General features: G+C 36.3%; 4 protein-coding genes across 4 annotated transcripts; 3 read left to right on the forward strand and 1 right to left on the reverse strand.

Moving 5' to 3' along the window:
* Nucleotides 1-400: 400 nt before the first annotated feature.
* atp5mea (ATP synthase membrane subunit ea) lies at nucleotides 401-2,005 on the reverse strand. Its single transcript, XM_019063101.2, has 4 exons — nucleotides 1,892-2,005; nucleotides 1,249-1,303; nucleotides 1,018-1,116; nucleotides 401-516 (listed from the first exon to the last, which is right to left on the reverse strand). The coding sequence occupies exons 1-4, from the start codon at nucleotides 1,925-1,927 to the stop codon at nucleotides 491-493; spliced, it is 216 nt and encodes a 71-aa protein (XP_018918646.1). The 5' UTR covers nucleotides 1,928-2,005; the 3' UTR covers nucleotides 401-490.
* Nucleotides 2,006-3,102: 1,097 nt separating this feature from the next.
* LOC109045240 (heat shock protein beta-11-like) lies at nucleotides 3,103-4,108 on the forward strand. Its single transcript, XM_019063100.2, has one exon. The coding sequence runs from the start codon at nucleotides 3,285-3,287 to the stop codon at nucleotides 3,900-3,902; it is 618 nt and encodes a 205-aa protein (XP_018918645.2). The 5' UTR covers nucleotides 3,103-3,284; the 3' UTR covers nucleotides 3,903-4,108.
* A 383-nt stretch (nucleotides 4,109-4,491) lies between these two features.
* Nucleotides 4,492-11,407, forward strand: LOC109045237 (zinc finger protein 345-like). The gene is made up of 4 exons (XM_019063096.2): nucleotides 4,492-5,216; nucleotides 6,291-6,426; nucleotides 7,625-8,125; nucleotides 9,667-11,407. Exons 1-4 carry the CDS (start codon nucleotides 5,037-5,039, stop codon nucleotides 11,121-11,123), a joined length of 2,274 nt encoding a protein of 757 aa, XP_018918641.2. The 5' UTR covers nucleotides 4,492-5,036; the 3' UTR covers nucleotides 11,124-11,407.
* Nucleotides 11,408-12,026: 619 nt separating this feature from the next.
* Nucleotides 12,027-14,697, forward strand: zgc:103482 (uncharacterized protein LOC450001 homolog). The gene is made up of 8 exons (XM_019063094.2): nucleotides 12,027-12,460; nucleotides 12,635-12,743; nucleotides 12,844-12,990; nucleotides 13,487-13,558; nucleotides 13,700-13,783; nucleotides 13,925-14,090; nucleotides 14,166-14,354; nucleotides 14,526-14,697. Exons 1-8 carry the CDS (start codon nucleotides 12,220-12,222, stop codon nucleotides 14,568-14,570), a joined length of 1,053 nt encoding a protein of 350 aa, XP_018918639.1. The 5' UTR covers nucleotides 12,027-12,219; the 3' UTR covers nucleotides 14,571-14,697.
* Nucleotides 14,698-16,117: the final 1,420 nt, after the last annotated feature.

The following is a 16,117-nucleotide window of genomic DNA, read 5'->3' on the forward strand; positions in this document are numbered from 1 at the left end:
GAAGGAAAGCAGAGATTCAAAACAAAATTTATCTCGTGTATTGAAAAACAGTTAATGAAGCGTAGCACCGCAGCTAAGTAGCTGCCACGCATTTGTGCAAAATCAGCACTTGTGCTGTATTGGCTTGACCTAAATCCTAGGATTTATGCTAAACCATGGTGGGGTTATACAACCGTCCTCCCTCTATAAACATCAGCACAGCATTAGAGAAAAGACAAAACAGTCTACAACACATTCTGAGAGAATGAACGTGGTTTGTCACATGCACATAAAGCATATAAATATAATCCAACCAAATGAAAATGTTCTTTTCTTGCAGAAAATATATGCAGACATCCCTTTGATGCATACAATCTAATTTACCTTAATAAAGGCAATGGGGAAAAAGAAAACATACAAGAACATTTTTACCTTCTGTCTTTATTGAAAATAAAAAAAGGTTTATTGTGAGTCATTTCATTTTATGCTGAAATGGATACATCATGGAGGTTTACTTCAGAATGGTGTCAGAGTTTGCTGTGAAGATAAAAAAAAAAGAGATAGTAGTGATTTATTTTCACATTTTGAAATATTTGTGGTAAAGTAACACCCTGTATCACTCCTAATTGTGTATACAATGAACTTTGTTAACTTTCTCTAGATCACAAACTGCTGAAATACATCCCCTGAAAGTCCTTTCCAAAAATAACACTTCTTTGAAATTGTTTGACTGAATATTTTCCTTGAATAACTTCAAACCCAAAGTTAAACTTCACATAGGTGAAATCTGCTACATCATGAGACGCTGTTAATATATCACAAAATAAAAATGGGACTAATTTCTTTCTCCAGACTCCATTTCAACATTACTGTATCTACACTCTATTGTTTAATATAAAATGTCCAAATTGAGACACAAAGGTCTGGTGGAACAGAGTTTTTGCAATATCATCTGATACATTTTGTTATATTTTATTCTCGTTATATTGTAGAATAATAACGTGTTTAGAGAGAGAGAGAGAGATAGGGGTTACAGACCTTCAGAAAGCTGTTTGTAAATGCGCTCTTGCTCTTCCCTGAGTTTCTTCTCTTCCTCCTCAATCCTCCTTTCTTCAGCAGCAATGGGCTTCAGATAATCTGGTGAGCAGATTGATTGAAAAACACCATAGAAAGACAATTAACAGAGGCACAAAAGGCATCCCAATACAAAATATAACTGAATTAAATTAAGCTTTAAACTACAACGTAAAAACATACATAAATGCTTACCATATCTCTGCTTCCCATAAATTAACCCGATTAGCAAGGCTGACCATCTTGCTGTCTGAAATCAGAAAAATAAATCAAAAGTTTGTTGACTGGTGAGCTTGTCAAGACTTCACAGGCAACTCTCATATATGACAAATCTATTTCTTTACTGCATATGACTCAAAATAAAACATTCAGTATGAGAAAACAGTTGGGTCTAAGTATTGGACAGCATACAAATCACAGTCTGTTAATGGGTACTTCACGTGATAAGTACACGTTTCCAAATATACAGCTTTTATATAACTTACTGTAGTAAGTATACACTGTGTATAACCATTTTAATTTAGAGACTACAGGGACTAGTTATACTTTTACAAATTCACCCTACCACAGGACAATGTACAAGATTAGTCAATCCTTATTCAGATTTGACAGGTCATCAGCTGTTTTCTATGCAACACATGATGTAACGTTACCCATAACGTACTGACCTTGCAGAGCTGTGGACAGGCTAGCAGGCTAACGCCATTAGCTCATACACAACATTAGCGCTAGCAACGCTGAGGATAAATGAAGGTCGCTGATATAAACTAACAAGTATAGAGCATGTTTCTGAATATAAAACATAATTTGAGACTCATATTTCTAATAGAAGCTGTACCTTGATAAGCGGGGAGACTTGAACGGGAGGAACCATGTTTGAACGGATCTCTAGGAGAGAGAGTCCTAGCGTACTCCGATCTGCTCTGCTTTGATTCTCCCTGCTGTCAGTGGGCTACAGTGTACACACATATCCATCAACTTCTGTGACTGTTTTCACTATTTTTAAATAAATAAAAAAAATGCTACTAATAAAATTCAATAAAACAAATAAATAAAAAACTAACAATTTTAGCAGTTCACTTAGTAAATATTCCCTCAGTGTAACACATTAGTTTTTTATTTTTTATTACGTTATAGGCTGAATATTACATACAGTCTCTCAATTAATATAGATCATTCATTCATTCATTCATTCATTCATTCATTCATTCATGTGTTAATTTGTTAGGTCTATCACTATCTTCATCATCTATTTATTATTATTTTTATTAGGCTACTATTATTATTATTATTCACCCTTTAATAATATTCTTTTAAAGTAGGCTATAATTAATCCATACGGCCAGTTAGTTTTTATTTAGTTAGTTAGTTAGTAGAAGTTGTAGATTATTTTGATTTAGAAATAAGTTTTGTCAACTGCCCATTTTCATTCAGATGTATCATGTATTGTCATTAAATAACAACTGTGCAAACCTTTGAAACCAAACTATACTCACAAAGTTTTAGACAAGACAGGTTGTGGTTATAGGCTACTAAAGATGAATTCCATCATACTTCCTAAATAGATATTTGACATCAGTGATATATTTTTTTTATTATTATTTATATACACAGATACTACGTCTCTCTCCACCTGAGTTAAACTTGTTCCTCTTCTGAATGTATTTCAGGAGGTGACATGGCCAGAGGCACTGCTAACACGCGTGTCAGTTTCAGAACACTGCAGGATCAGAAAGTGTGTTGGAACGCTTGTATGTTAAATTTACAGCAGAAAGAATGTGAAGAAAGTTCTGATACACAAAGAAAATATGCTCTGATGTGATATTGAACAATAGGCTATTTCTCACAGTAACCATGATTAGTTTTTTATTTTTAATATGTTATGTTGCTATATGCTAGGAAAACCTTGTATCATCCTCTTGCATTAACCTCTTCCCCTAATAGAAAGTTATGCAGACCCATTAGAGCGCCCGAGTGGTCACTGGAAATAGAACAATGATGCACATCTCTGGTATTTAACAGATGGAAAATACAGCTGACTTGATTTGGAACATGACAGCAAGTGCTCAGTCATAGGAGCTCTTGGACGAGCTGACACACACTGCAGTGCTAATAGAGCAGTGCTACTGGAATATTCCAGGGCAGCGTATAAAAGCCTCAGGTCTTGTTCACTGGGACAGAAGCACAGGAGAACTCGACCAGCTCAACACAGCACCGAAAATCCACCAAAGATGCTTTGCCCAAGCACATTTCAGCCTCACCTCAGCCCATTCATGGACTTCCACTGGCCAGTGCGCAGTCTGTGGCCAGAGACCAGACCCCTGTTCTTTCAGATCGAGAAAGAAATGATGAGACACATGCAGGAGATGAGGCAAAACCTGGAGTTCATGGAACGCCTGCACCAAAGGATTTTCGACGAGATTGACCATGTTCCACCCATGACGACTTTCAAACCCATCTCATTCCAGCTCAGAAAGGAAGGAAGCCAATATGCACTGACACTAGATACAAAGGATTTCACTCCGGAGGACCTGTCCGTCAAACAAGTGGGCAGGAAGTTGCGTGTGAGCGGCAAAACAGAGAAGAAGCAAGACGACGGGAAAGGATCCTTCTCGTACAGATGCCAAGAATTCAGGCAGGAGTTTGACCTTCCTGAAGGCGTGAATCCTGAGATGGTGACCTGCTCTTTAAATAATGGCCAGCTACAGATACAAGCACCCAAAGAAGCCAATTCTGTGAGCAACGAGAGAGTGATTCCCATTACATGCACTCCTGCTGTGAAAAGTCCTGTTCCTCAGAGCCCTCAACCTGAGAACCAAGCAGCTGAGGCAGACGCTACAGATGTCTGAGCTTTGCCTCTATGAATACAATATAACCCACAACGGAACAAATGACTCTATGGAACATAAATGTAAAAGAATCAAATTTGTCAGAGATCATTATTGGTCCTACATTTTGTGGAATTGTATTAACATTTTGTTAATTGTATTGTGATTCAGAAGAGAAGCTGGCTGTTTCATTTCAATATTTGTTTTTATTAAACTGTTTAATTTTATTATAGTTTTTGACAAAAAGCTCATTTTGTGTATATCCAATAAAGTAAAAAAAAAACTAATCAAATTTGGGTCCTGGATGGCTACCATGTTTATGTAGGCCAGTTAATTTGCCAGATTTACATAAAATATTATTAGATATTATAATATTAAATATTATTAGGTAGCTGTATTTATATGTATTTATTTATTCATTTAATAAGTTCATCTCCCATTTTTTGTTCTTACAATTTTCTTAAGAATGCTTGCATGCATTAAATTATTAAGAATTTCTTAAAAAATTGTTGCATGCAAACATAATTGTCTTTGTTTTCTTTGGGTGAAAAATCACAAATTATAAAAATTAGCTCTATAATATGGATCTCATTTTTTTTTCAAAACAGTTTTAAAATGTAAACCTTCCGTCTACACACACACACACAAAAATAGAAAGTTAAAAAATGGTTTGTACATTAAAATACGTTTTCTTAATGAGGTTTTGAGTCACAACAATAGTTAGAATTTCTTAAAAATTGTTACATGATCTCACAAATTCACAAAAACTGTTTTCAAGGGCTAAAGAGTAAGCTAATATCAATATTTATAATATTTATCTTTTTAAAATGGTCATCCATTTAGATTCTTTATACTTCCAGTATAGAAGCAATAAAAACAGACTTTGACCTAAAAAAAAGTAAATCCCCTCTGTTTACAAGTGGCGCAGGAAGTACTAATCACTCCAAACCTCTAGGTGTCAGTACTGCTTTAACAAAACACACTGCATTCGAATTTTTTGTTGTAGAAAGAATTCCTTCCGTTTGTTTACCCGCCACAAACAACCGAATGGCTAACTGGTGTACTTTTTTTAACCTGCAATTTTTTTTGTAATGAGGTAGTAAGCATTTTTATTTTATTTTTTGGTGAGGAAGGTGTCAAGTATCATCCCTGAGCATGACGGCAGTAATTCACGAGCTACTGTCCTCCGTTATGGGGGTGTTAGTTGAAAGTGTCGTGTCGGAGTTGAGCAAACATCTCTCTGACTTCACGACTGTCTTATCTGAGGAGTGGAAGCGCAACAAGCCGACTGCAGTGAACAAACACAGATTTAAACACGCGAATCAAGCCAAAACTGTAAGTTCTAGAGTAACTTAGAGGAAAGAATGCTTGTCCATTCCTGTTCATAACACGCTTCTGAATGTTTGCTGACAGTTGTTTACATGGTGTTTACAACTGCCTTGAGTGCACAGTGTAAAGAATATATTTAGAAGTCTATATTGAATGTAATTATATTAGAAATATGATGAACCTGTTAACCCTGTGAACCTGTTCTGTTTCCCAATAAGCTGTTGTTGATTAAATGATTGTTATTCATGTTTTTTTGTACCGTTATTAGATTCCCATTTGTTTTTTGAAGTCAGTTCGCATTGATCCTTACAGAAACATGGCCCACAACTTTAGCATTTTCATAAGCAGATATTAATTTTTCGACTCAAATCTAAGTAGTTTTTGACCTATGAAAGACATATGAATATGTCTCATGTAAAGAAACAAAACTACTCAATTCTGACATTAGAATGAGTTTTGTTCTTTTATTGTTTATGAACTTTATGAAACTGCTGTGTCTCAACAAAAAAAAGACTGTATGTGTTCATCAAGATTCTAATTTTTGCGTCACAACAATCATGACAATCGTCATCTCCAGAAATTGTAAAGTAATTGCCATTTTAACATTATTTTCCTTCTGATAGTAGCTGGCTGATAGTAGCCTCATTCATTCAAGTGAATGCTATAGTTAGCGATTTAAATAGTATGTGACATTATTTTCATATCTGTCAGTGTTAACTCATTTTGAGTGATTGGTAATTCACATTTTGTGAGGAAATGGGAGCAGGAGATCACACTCAAACGGTTGAATGCCTCTAAACATGTTTGTCCTTTGTTCTTGTGTTAGTCAGAACACTAAGAACAAAAGTCAGCACTGCAGTTCTTTAGGAATCTGTAAAACACATTAGTGCAGATAACTTGTCATATGTTGTCTGAAGAAGTCAAATTTGAGTGCCTACAGAGTAATGATTGTAAGTCTTAAATTCTGATAGAACACAAGATTATTAAGACAATGGAAGTGAATTTGGCTATAATCAAACCTATTTTTGACACACAGGAAATTGTAATAGGCGATATCTTGATCTCTTTTGTGTTTCAGAAGAGTTTGCTGTTTTCATGGAGATGTTGAGTAAAGCCACAGTAGAGACGATGGTTAAACTGATTCATGATCGCATCTCAGCTCAAGTACTGGACGCTGCAGCAAAGTCTCAGCTCTCAAAACAAGATAAGCTAAATGGTACATCTTTATGCTTATTCACCAACTTGAATACAAACCTGAGCAATCACTCAAATATTTGGTGTATGTCTTGCCTGTACACATATATTTTGTTAAAGGGATAGTTCACCTCAAAATGACAATTCTGTCATCATTTACTTACCCTAAATTTGTTCCAAACCTGTATGAGTTTGTTTCTTCTGCTGAACACAAAAGAAGGTATTTTGAATAATGTGGGTATCCAAAGAGTTTTTGGTCCTCATTGACTTCCTAGGTGTTTTTCCCATACTGTGAGAGTCAATGGGAGCCAACAACTGTTTGGTTATCAACATTCTTCAAAATATCTGCTTTTATGTTCAACAGAAGAAAGAAACTCTTACAGTTTGAAACAGTTGAGTAAATAATGACAGAAATGTAATTTTTTTTTTGGTGAATTGTCCATTTAAGTAAGTTTTATTAAATATTTTGGTCTAGTTTGATCATAATTCATACAGGGTTTCTTCAGGTCTTTAACAGGCCTTTTAAAAGGGTTTAAATCAGAGCAGAAAATCTTAACTTCATAAAACTGTGACATTTAATGTTTTTAATTAAATGCGTTGCAAAAAAAAAATATTCCTCAGTTTTATTTGCTAATAATAAATTTCTGAAACATTTACTTGAGATGCAAATGTAAAATAAGGTCTTAGAAAATGTATCAAAATTATGTGTGTTTATGATTAAAACAAATATCTGCCAATGCTGTATATGAAAACTTTTTTTGTTTTCCTTTCTAATTAAGTTGATTTTTCTGAGCCCATTGGCAGATATTTATTCTTCTCTTAAAAATAAACCCACTTCATTTTCCTCAATTTCAAAGAAAACAAGACTTGTCATTTTCCTGCTCAATGAATGTATCTGTAGACATTTGCATCAGAAAACAAGACAAAATAATGAGCAGCCTGATAAGAAAATATTTTTTTCTTTCTATTGTAAAATGAATTAAAAAGTAATGAAGATCAGATTGAAGTCGTATTTTTTAAACTTTGAACTTTTGCTAATACAACTCATTGTTTAGTCCATATACCTTCACATTTTGAGAATTTCAGTTTATTCCTTATTATTATTATTATTATCATTATAATATATTGTCCATTTGTTTATATTATGAATTTAAGATTTTCAGTATGCTATTTAAATACAAACACAAACAAAACATTTTTTTCTCATTATATTCTCACAGAGGGTCAAGTAGCCGCATCTGAGCCAGAAAATAATGTGCTTCTTGAGCCTGGACAGAACAAGGATTATGAAATGGAATCCGAAAATCATGAAAACTCTGTACAAGCAGCAAATACTCTGTACCATCAGCTGTCATATGCACCCACTGATATTCTGGCAAGCAGTTTAAGTTTAAGTGAAAGCCAGCCTTCCACAAGCACAAATGTAGCAGCTCAGGAGAGACAGGAGCCATTCATTTGTGAGTCCTGTGGAGTATCTTTCAGTGACATGGCACTGTTAAACATTCACAATGCTTTACACAAAGACAGACCTTTCAATTGTCTAACATGTGGGAATACTTTCAAAATGATGAAATGCTTGATGAAACACCAGAGATTTCACACGACTCCAGAATTGAGTATTGAGTTCGAGGCCACTCTGAATGAAGAAGAATTCATTGTGCAGCTCGAAACCTGTGATACTGACAATACATCCCTGGAAACACTAGAGGTCACTACACACGGTAAGGCATGATTTCAAATGAAGTGCTTAAAGGTTTGTTTAGAAATATGTTTCTCTGTACAATATGGTAGTCATCTTGGACTGTATACTGACAAATCAGTGTAAATACAGTATCTCGATTAATTTATTTCCAGAGTAGCAAAATAAATTTGTTTTTATTAGAAATACCAGAGAATGTCTAATATGGCGAAAAGTTTCACTCTCACTACACTTCTGGCTTCTGAACTGGTTGCAGTTCCACTCTGATTCCATATGAGGGCGCTCACAGGACGAGTGCAGAATGAATGGAGGTCAATGGCGGTATACCCCTCAAAATCCACTTTTCTCAGGATATGATTTTTTGTCTAGTAATTTGAATGTTGTATTCGAAAGGAGATGCAAAGAAATTACACATTGCTGGGTGTTAGATTTTTTAGAGTCACTTATTTGCTTTAAAAAAGTCTTTTAAAATGTCAATTACGTCATACGTTATACGTTCATTAGCAGAATGTTAGCGTGTTATGGGCAACAACAACTCAACCTGTAAGAAATCGAAAGGACATAAGTACTCGTTCACTAAACTTTCGACCTATAACCCATGTTGAACTTGCAAAACCTACAATCAGATCTGAGATTTCTCAACGGCAATCGGGTGAAAGGGACAAATTTAGCCGTCTAGCCCCATAGACTAGCCCCATAGACATTTTGCACTCATGGCGATCGCCCCCAGTGGAACTCTGGTGGAACTGCAACCAAAATTCGGTACAATAGGACTTAATAGGGAGTGGGAAGGCTCTCCATAGACGGGCTCTGGAAATACTGAATAAATAATTAGAGCCATTGAAATGTTCGGGGTCTGTACAATTTTTAAAATGTTATGCCTACCAAAGCTGCATTTATGTGATCAAAATACAGTAAAAACAGAAATATTATTAAAATTTTATTTTCTATTTTTATTTTTTTTTAATTACTTTTTAATTTCAATTTTAAATTGTTTATTCCTGTCATGACAAAGCTACATTTTCAGCAGCCATTACTCCAGTCTTCAGTGTCACATGATCCTTCAGAAATCATTCTAATATGCTGATTTGGTGTTTTTAATGTTTTTTTTTTTTATTATTTTGTGAATGGTTGTGTTTTTGAATTCTTTTTTGTATGCTGATAGATTTTTTTCAGGAGTTTTGGTAAATAGACAGTTAACAAAACAACATTTATTTAAAATAGATTTTCTTGTCGTATTATTAATGTATTCATTTCCACTTTATCTGGTCAATTTCATGTGGTGGTATTAAATAAAAGTATAAATTAAAAATAAATAATAAAAAACACTGACCCCAAACTTTTAAATAGTAGTGTATGTAAAACTATCATGTACATGATTTTAATATTTATTTAAAAACAGTCTTTTTATTGTTAATTTATGTAAATTGCAATGAGTGAAACATTACTGGGTGCACCCATAATGACCAATAATTTTATTTAAAAGTATAATTATTTTAATTATTTTAATTAAATTTTTCAGTCTGTTTGTCTTAAACATACTCTGTGTTCTTCCCCTCACAGAAATTCTCCAAAATAACTTGGACAACGAAGACGTCTCTTGTGCTGTTTTGGAAAGCAGTCAGTACGTGACCGAATCATTTGTGCAAGGTTTAAATATTACCATCGAAAACACAGAAAACCAGCCCAACACCACATCTAACACGGATACGATAAAGCAGACGAATGATGGTTTGTTCCGATGCAAAACATGCGGGAAGTGTTTTCAACTGAGGTGGAAGTTCATTAACCACGTTCGGGCTCATGTGAAACATTACAAATGTTCGCATTGCGATAAGCGCTTTACTATGAGAAGCTGCCTCATCAGACACGCAGCGATGCACACTGGAGCTCAGCTATTCAAATGTGATATATGTTCCAAGTCTTTTGTATTTCAGGCCTCCCTGGAAAAGCACAGGCGTCTTCATACGGCAGAAAAGACGGTTACTTGTCCAAACTGTCAGAAGGTTTTTCCCGGCAAGCGTTCGTTCGGCAGACACAGGTGTAAAGCAGTCGAAACGCTCTACAACTGTCCTGTATGTGACAAGCAGTTCAAAATAAAACAAAACATGCTTGACCACCAAACACTGCACACCGGCGAGAAGCCCTACTGTTGCGAGATATGTGGTGCTTTTTATAGCTGCGAGCGATATTTGAAAAATCACCAGAAGAGTCACATCGAGAAAACCTACGACTATCCGTGCGAAGTCTGCGACAAGCGATTCAGCGCTCGCAAACATTTGCAAGCGCATATGCTTGTGCACACAAGGGAAAAGCGATACGTTTGTGACGTATGCGATAAGAAGTTCGCCACCTCTGGAAACCTCAACAGGCACAAAGCTGGTCACACGGGAGTGAAGCTGTACGGCTGTCCGATATGTTTGAAAAGGTACACCACAGCGTACGCCCTGAAGATGCACATGCACAAACACACTTCAAGCAAACCGTTTCTTTGTGACGTTTGCGGTAAGGGATTTACCAGTTCAGACTACATGAAAAGGCACAAGCGAATTATTCACGCAGGAAGAAGGGACTGTGTGTGTTCGATCTGTAATAAGGCCTTCATATTCCCCAGTTCTCTTAATCAGCACATGCTTGTACATACAGGACAGAAGCATCACGAGCGACTGATCAGTCCTTTGTTGAAGAAGTTCAGTTGCGATCATTGTCAAAAGAAGTTCTACTCACAAGCTGCCCTTACAGTACACCAGAGGGTTCACACGAAGGAAAAGCCGTATAGTTGCGAGGTTTGTGGAAAGAGGTTTGGGTATTCCAGCAGTATTCAGATGCACATGAGAATCCATACAGGGGAGAGACCTTTTGGTTGTGATGTTTGTGGTAAGACGTTCAGTCAGGCTGTGCATCTGAGGACCCATCAGCGAGTGCACACCGGTCTGAAGTCGTTCAGTTGTGAGAGCTGTGGGAAGAAGTTTGTGGATCATAGAAATCTGAAACAACATAAATGTAAATACGCCATGTAAACTCTTACATATTTGCAAGACCAAAGGTTACACTGAATTAAACACTGCATCTCTTTTTCAGGGCTGTTTGAAATAGTTTCTGTAATGTATGGCATTATGTTCATATGTAAATCTTATTTGGCAAGCTGAATGAAATAATAGTTTGTGTGCCTCTGTATTTTTAATTGTGCAAACAATTATATTTTAAAACCAAGACTGGGAATCAATGCTTACGTGAGACGGCAATAAAAACATGAGAACTACTACTGTATTCCTCCTCCCCCATTAAATATATATTTAAACCATTTTCACTGGATTATTAATAGTCATGTTTAAATAGTATTTTTTGGTGTCTGTTATGTCCCACAATCCTGTGCGTGCTTAAAAGACTGGTTACTACAAGTAAATTGAACAATATACTGTGTATATTTTAAATTGAATTTATGCATTTAGCAGATGCTTTTATCCAAAGCGACTTATATGTGTGTGTATATATATGTAAATTTTTACTTTGAAATAACTTCAAACATCCTTAAAAACATTCTTTGGTTATCTCTAAAGTTTGCTTGATCTAATTCATTTAGAAAAACTTTTGAGTTATAGTTTTTTTTTTTTTTTTTTTTTTTTGCATATCGGACTGGTTTATTATGACTTTTTTTTATGAGTAGTATATTGGTAGTATATGAAACAAAGTCATACACATATGCAGAAGCTTGAATCTATTATCATTCTGCTACAAAAATTGTAGCAGAATGATAATAGATTCATAGTTTTAGTCTGGTTCACATTTCCAGTAACAACAATTGGAAAAGTTTAATTAAAAGCTTAAACTAGGCCGGAAGCGTAATTAATATAGTTTCTCAACGGCTCTGCTGGAAACTAAAAGTTGACTTCCGGGGCGGAGACTAATTGCTTACATATGAACCTGAATTCAATTAACTGAACGTCACATCTGACGGCTACGTTAATTTGTGCTCACAAACTAACCTTAGGTTTCAATCTTTGGGCACAGTTTAACGCCTCCGTTTTTTTCTCTTTAGGAGATAAACAGAGTTTAGTTCTGCTGTATTTGTAGTTTTTCGATGACATCAACTCGATTATTTCATTTCCCTTGAAAATGAAGGAGTTAGTGGAGGAGATGCCTGATGAGGGATATGGATGCGCCGTTGCTAATCGTTTCGGCCGACTGCTGGACGATGAATCCGACCCTTTCGATATCTTATACGCGGCAGGGATAGAAAAGAAACAGAAGAAGAAGAAAGAGGAGCCAAAGAAAACTTCAGCCACGACTAAATCTGGAAAGAAAGAGACTCAAAGGGACAGGAAAATCGTTCTTCCAGTAGGTGGGGGTGGACAAGGTAAGTGAAGGACGGGCTAATTTTATTCGACGCAAACCTTTCTTTTAATAAATTACTGACTAATTTAACTAACCACTGGAAGATATTATGAGTCTAAATGGAAGATATCCTGGTTGCTGAAGTTTTAAGAGTTTAAAGTGGCCACGTTTGTTTATGGCGTGTCCAAATTTCTAGGCCAAGTCTGTCTTGCTCGTGGAGAAGTTGAGGAGCGAATAGAGAAACGCGTGACTTTTGAGCGCAAATTCAGCGACGCCGACACCCCCCTCAGTTTCTCTGTTGAGAGGTAAACGTCTCTTACTACGTGTTAATAAATGTCTTTATTTTTTATTCATCTTCCTGGATTTATTTTGCACGCCGGACGATCTGTCTTCATCTGTGTGCAGGCCTGTGGATGTGCTGGACAGGCCTGTCAGAGGAAGAGGTACAGGAAGAGGACGAGGAGCCCGAGGCCCAGGATATCCGAGATCCAGTGATGGATTTGACCAGAGGGGAAAGAGAGAGTTTGAGAGGCACAGTGGCAGTGACCGAACGTGAGCTGTGACTCATTACTTTCATGTTAAGAGTCTTGTGCAGTGGTCAAACTGGGGTTGATTTAGGGCCCAAACTTTATATTGGCTGTCACATCATGTACAAATAATGTAAACACATACAGATGTAAACATGACACTGAAAAATTAAATTTCCCTTAAATATTAATTGTAAAATATATGCAATGTGTAAATGAAAAGGGAATTGCTGAAAGTGTATGATAAATTAATTTGCACTATTTATAATACAATTTTATAGAAATCCATGTGAATATAATGTTTCTTAATCCTTAAAGGTATCATACATTTTTTGAAAAACTATTATATTAATCTTTTTTTGGTTAAATGATCGATGTATTTAACGATTATTTGGTTAATTGCAATTGTTTTTGCATTTTGTCTTTACTTTTTGGGTTGAAAGTCTGAAAATTAACGAATTTGAGCTTAGAACTTTTTATTCACACAATCATCTGATAAATTGAATGTTTCTTTAAATCAGGAGTGTCCGATCAGAAGAGAAGCGCAGCGGCAGTGGATCTCGCAACTGGGGCTCGATGAGAGACCATATGAGGTTTCAATTTTTTTTTTTTTTTTTTTTTTTTTTTTTTTTTTTTTTTTTTTTTTTTTTTTTCTTTGTCAGATTGGAATTATTTCCTCACTTTGCTTTTTTCCGCCATTTTAAAATGGTTTTCATTTTCCTTCTGTCCTGTAGTGAAATTGAAGAGGGGTCACCTATTGAAGAGGTCGTTGAAAATGAGGAGACCCAAGAGGCAGTTGAGACTGATGGCGAAAACAGGTCGGTTTCTCACAGCTGCAGGAAATATCTTGTAACGCAGATGATGCTTGACAGTGAATATGGTTATTTGATGACTTTATGAATTTGAGCTTCCTTTTATAGTTCATAATGGATGTAAATGTACAATTGCTCCTCTTTCAGACCATCTGAGACTGAGAAAGTGATTGAGGTTGCCCTAGAGATGACTTTGGATGAGTGGAAAGCCCTACAGGAGCAGAGCAGGCCTAAGGTGGAGCTGAATATCCGTAAGGCAGACACCTCTGTGCTGTCCAAGGCTGTGGTCATCCATAAGTCCAAATTCCTTGAGGTGAGGAGTCTCATTCTTAGCATTTAGAGCCTGTTGGATACAAATTCACTCTTATAACTGCTGTTCTTGTTCTAGAAACATCATAATGGCTTGGATGAAGAGGATATGGTTTTCCGCCGCCCGGCCAATGACATCACTTGTCAACTGGAGATCAACTTTGGCAGCCTGGCTCGGCCCTCTCGTGGTGGGAGAGGAGGACGAGGTGGTCGTGGCCGTGGGGCTCCATCCATGCCATCTCTAAGATCTCCACAAAAACTTGAATCTGTAAGTTGGTTGTTTTGGTTGCATCATAAATTGCCCATGCCCAGACAACACAGTCCTGTGAAATGCAAGAGTTTTAGTTTGAAGCACTTTACAAGCGAGATGGGTGTTCATGCTGTGTGAGAAACTGTGCCTGTGGTGGTTTGAGGCTAAATCATGTTTTGGCGTTTCCTAGCTCCAAACCCAGATGATCCAGAAGATTTCCCTGCACTGGCCTAGAGCTCCTCTGGAGGTACAGAGTGAGGATCAAACTGTTCTGCAACCCATGTTGGTAACTCTGAAATGGGCAATGTGCACTTAAAATGAACAAAAATAAAGCATGCATAAAGTTGGTTCTTTGCTTTTACTGCGGGTGTCGTCTTGTGTATAGTTCTGTATTTTTTGCACTTGTTTGGGTTTACTATTTTAACAGGATGGAGCAGTCGTTCGTTCTAAAATAAAGCATGCTGTTAAAGGCATATTGATGCTGAGTGAATACTTTATTGCCTAAATATGTTAAGCACATTAAAATGTAGACTTGCATTTCGGCAATTGCTTGATTAGCCAGAAGATTTACAGGGTGTTAAACAAGATTACCGTGACTTTGAACTGAAATGTAATTTTCTGTAATATGAATTAAACTCTGGGCTGGTTTTCTCACCATTTGCATAGATTTTATGCAATAATAATAAAAAAAAGTATATGTACACCATCCTTCAAAAATTAGGGATCTGCAAACATCTCATTTTGCATAGGACTCATTAATGCTGTTCTTTTGAACATTTTTATCCTAGAATCCTGATGGTATCAGTTTCCACAAAGCAAATTGTAATTTCGTTTCTTGAAGCAAATCGTAATAATGAAGGATCATGTGATACTGAAGACTGGAGTGATGGCTGCTGGAAATTTAACTTTGCCATTATGGAAATAGTTTATATTAAATATAAACTTCCATTAAGATATATTAAAATCAATTACACAACTGTGTTTTTACCATTTTGGGCAAACAAATGCCTTGGTGAGCAAAATTTTAAAGATCTTCCAGACCCCAAACTGCTGAATGGTATGTGTGAATGTCTACATATATGAACGTGATGGTTAAGATACATTTAAGAGATTACAGTAGTTATTTTGAATTTCTCAAACAGAGTTATTGAATAAAGGACATAAAATATTTAAAACTGTTAACTCTTCACTGTAGTCTAACCATTTGATCAGTTTATTTTTAGTGCAGTGCTTCGCTCCACCACCAGGAGGTGTAATACCCCAGAGAATAAGTGAAATCTGACTCTAGTGCTCGTGCTGTCAGCTGGATGTCCATTGTACTTCTACACTATTTCCCATGTGTAGTAGTGAGTCTTGAAGTAAAACAAGATCATTGATCCTATACTCCCCCCGCTGTTTGAAAAATGTTACTTTTTTAAAAAAAGTTCTGATGTCAGGAAAAACTACTGCTTGTTTTATTTTTTGCGGGGAGACAAGTTTCCTTGAAGCTCACAGTGCCTTGGCTGGTGATGGACTGTCACACTGCTAGTCATACAGTGAAGGGAAATTAAATTTACAATGGGCTGTTTCCTCCAGCTCACCGTGCATCACTATAGATTTTGGCAGTTCGCTAGACAATACTGCCAATCTTGCTGAAAAGAACCGCAGAGCTCTGTCCTGCAAGCCTGGCAGCAGTGAACTCTGGAATCAGATTCCTCAACGAGGAAATGGACAGTAGTGAGAGCACCTCACATCTGCTGAAATCAGTTGTGTTTTTTGTTTTCAGCTCCACTGTCCCTCCT

The sequence above is a fragment of the Cyprinus carpio genome, chromosome B21 (genome assembly GCF_018340385.1).
Source record: "Cyprinus carpio isolate SPL01 chromosome B21, ASM1834038v1, whole genome shotgun sequence".
NCBI lineage: Eukaryota > Metazoa > Chordata > Actinopteri > Cypriniformes > Cyprinidae > Cyprinus > Cyprinus carpio.

Bases quoted from the DNA above. Each gene is read 5' to 3' on its own strand.
- LOC109045237 (XM_019063096.2), top strand. From the start codon at position 5,037: ATGACGGCAGTAATTCACGAGCTACTGTCCTCCGTTATGGGGGTGTTA. The intron at 6,427-7,624 runs GTACATCTTTAT...ATATTCTCACAG, and splicing joins AAAACAAGATAAGCTAAATG to AGGGTCAAGTAGCCGCATCT. The intron at 8,126-9,666 runs GTAAGGCATGAT...TTCCCCTCACAG, and splicing joins ACTAGAGGTCACTACACACG to AAATTCTCCAAAATAACTTG.
- atp5mea (XM_019063101.2), bottom strand. From the start codon at position 1,927: ATGGTTCCTCCCGTTCAAGTCTCCCCGCTTATCAAG. The intron at 1,304-1,891 runs GTACAGCTTCTA...TTCTGATTTCAG, and splicing joins AAGTCTCCCCGCTTATCAAG to ACAGCAAGATGGTCAGCCTT. The intron at 517-1,017 runs GTCTGTAACCCC...TTATCTTCACAG, and splicing joins TTACAAACAGCTTTCTGAAG to CAAACTCTGACACCATTCTG.
- LOC109045240 (XM_019063100.2), top strand. From the start codon at position 3,285: ATGCTTTGCCCAAGCACATTTCAGCCTCACCTCAGCCCATTCATGGAC.
- zgc:103482 (XM_019063094.2), top strand. From the start codon at position 12,220: ATGAAGGAGTTAGTGGAGGAGATGCCTGATGAGGGATATGGATGCGCC. The intron at 12,744-12,843 runs GTAAACGTCTCT...ATCTGTGTGCAG, and splicing joins CTCAGTTTCTCTGTTGAGAG to GCCTGTGGATGTGCTGGACA. The intron at 13,784-13,924 runs GTCGGTTTCTCA...CTCCTCTTTCAG, and splicing joins GAGACTGATGGCGAAAACAG to ACCATCTGAGACTGAGAAAG.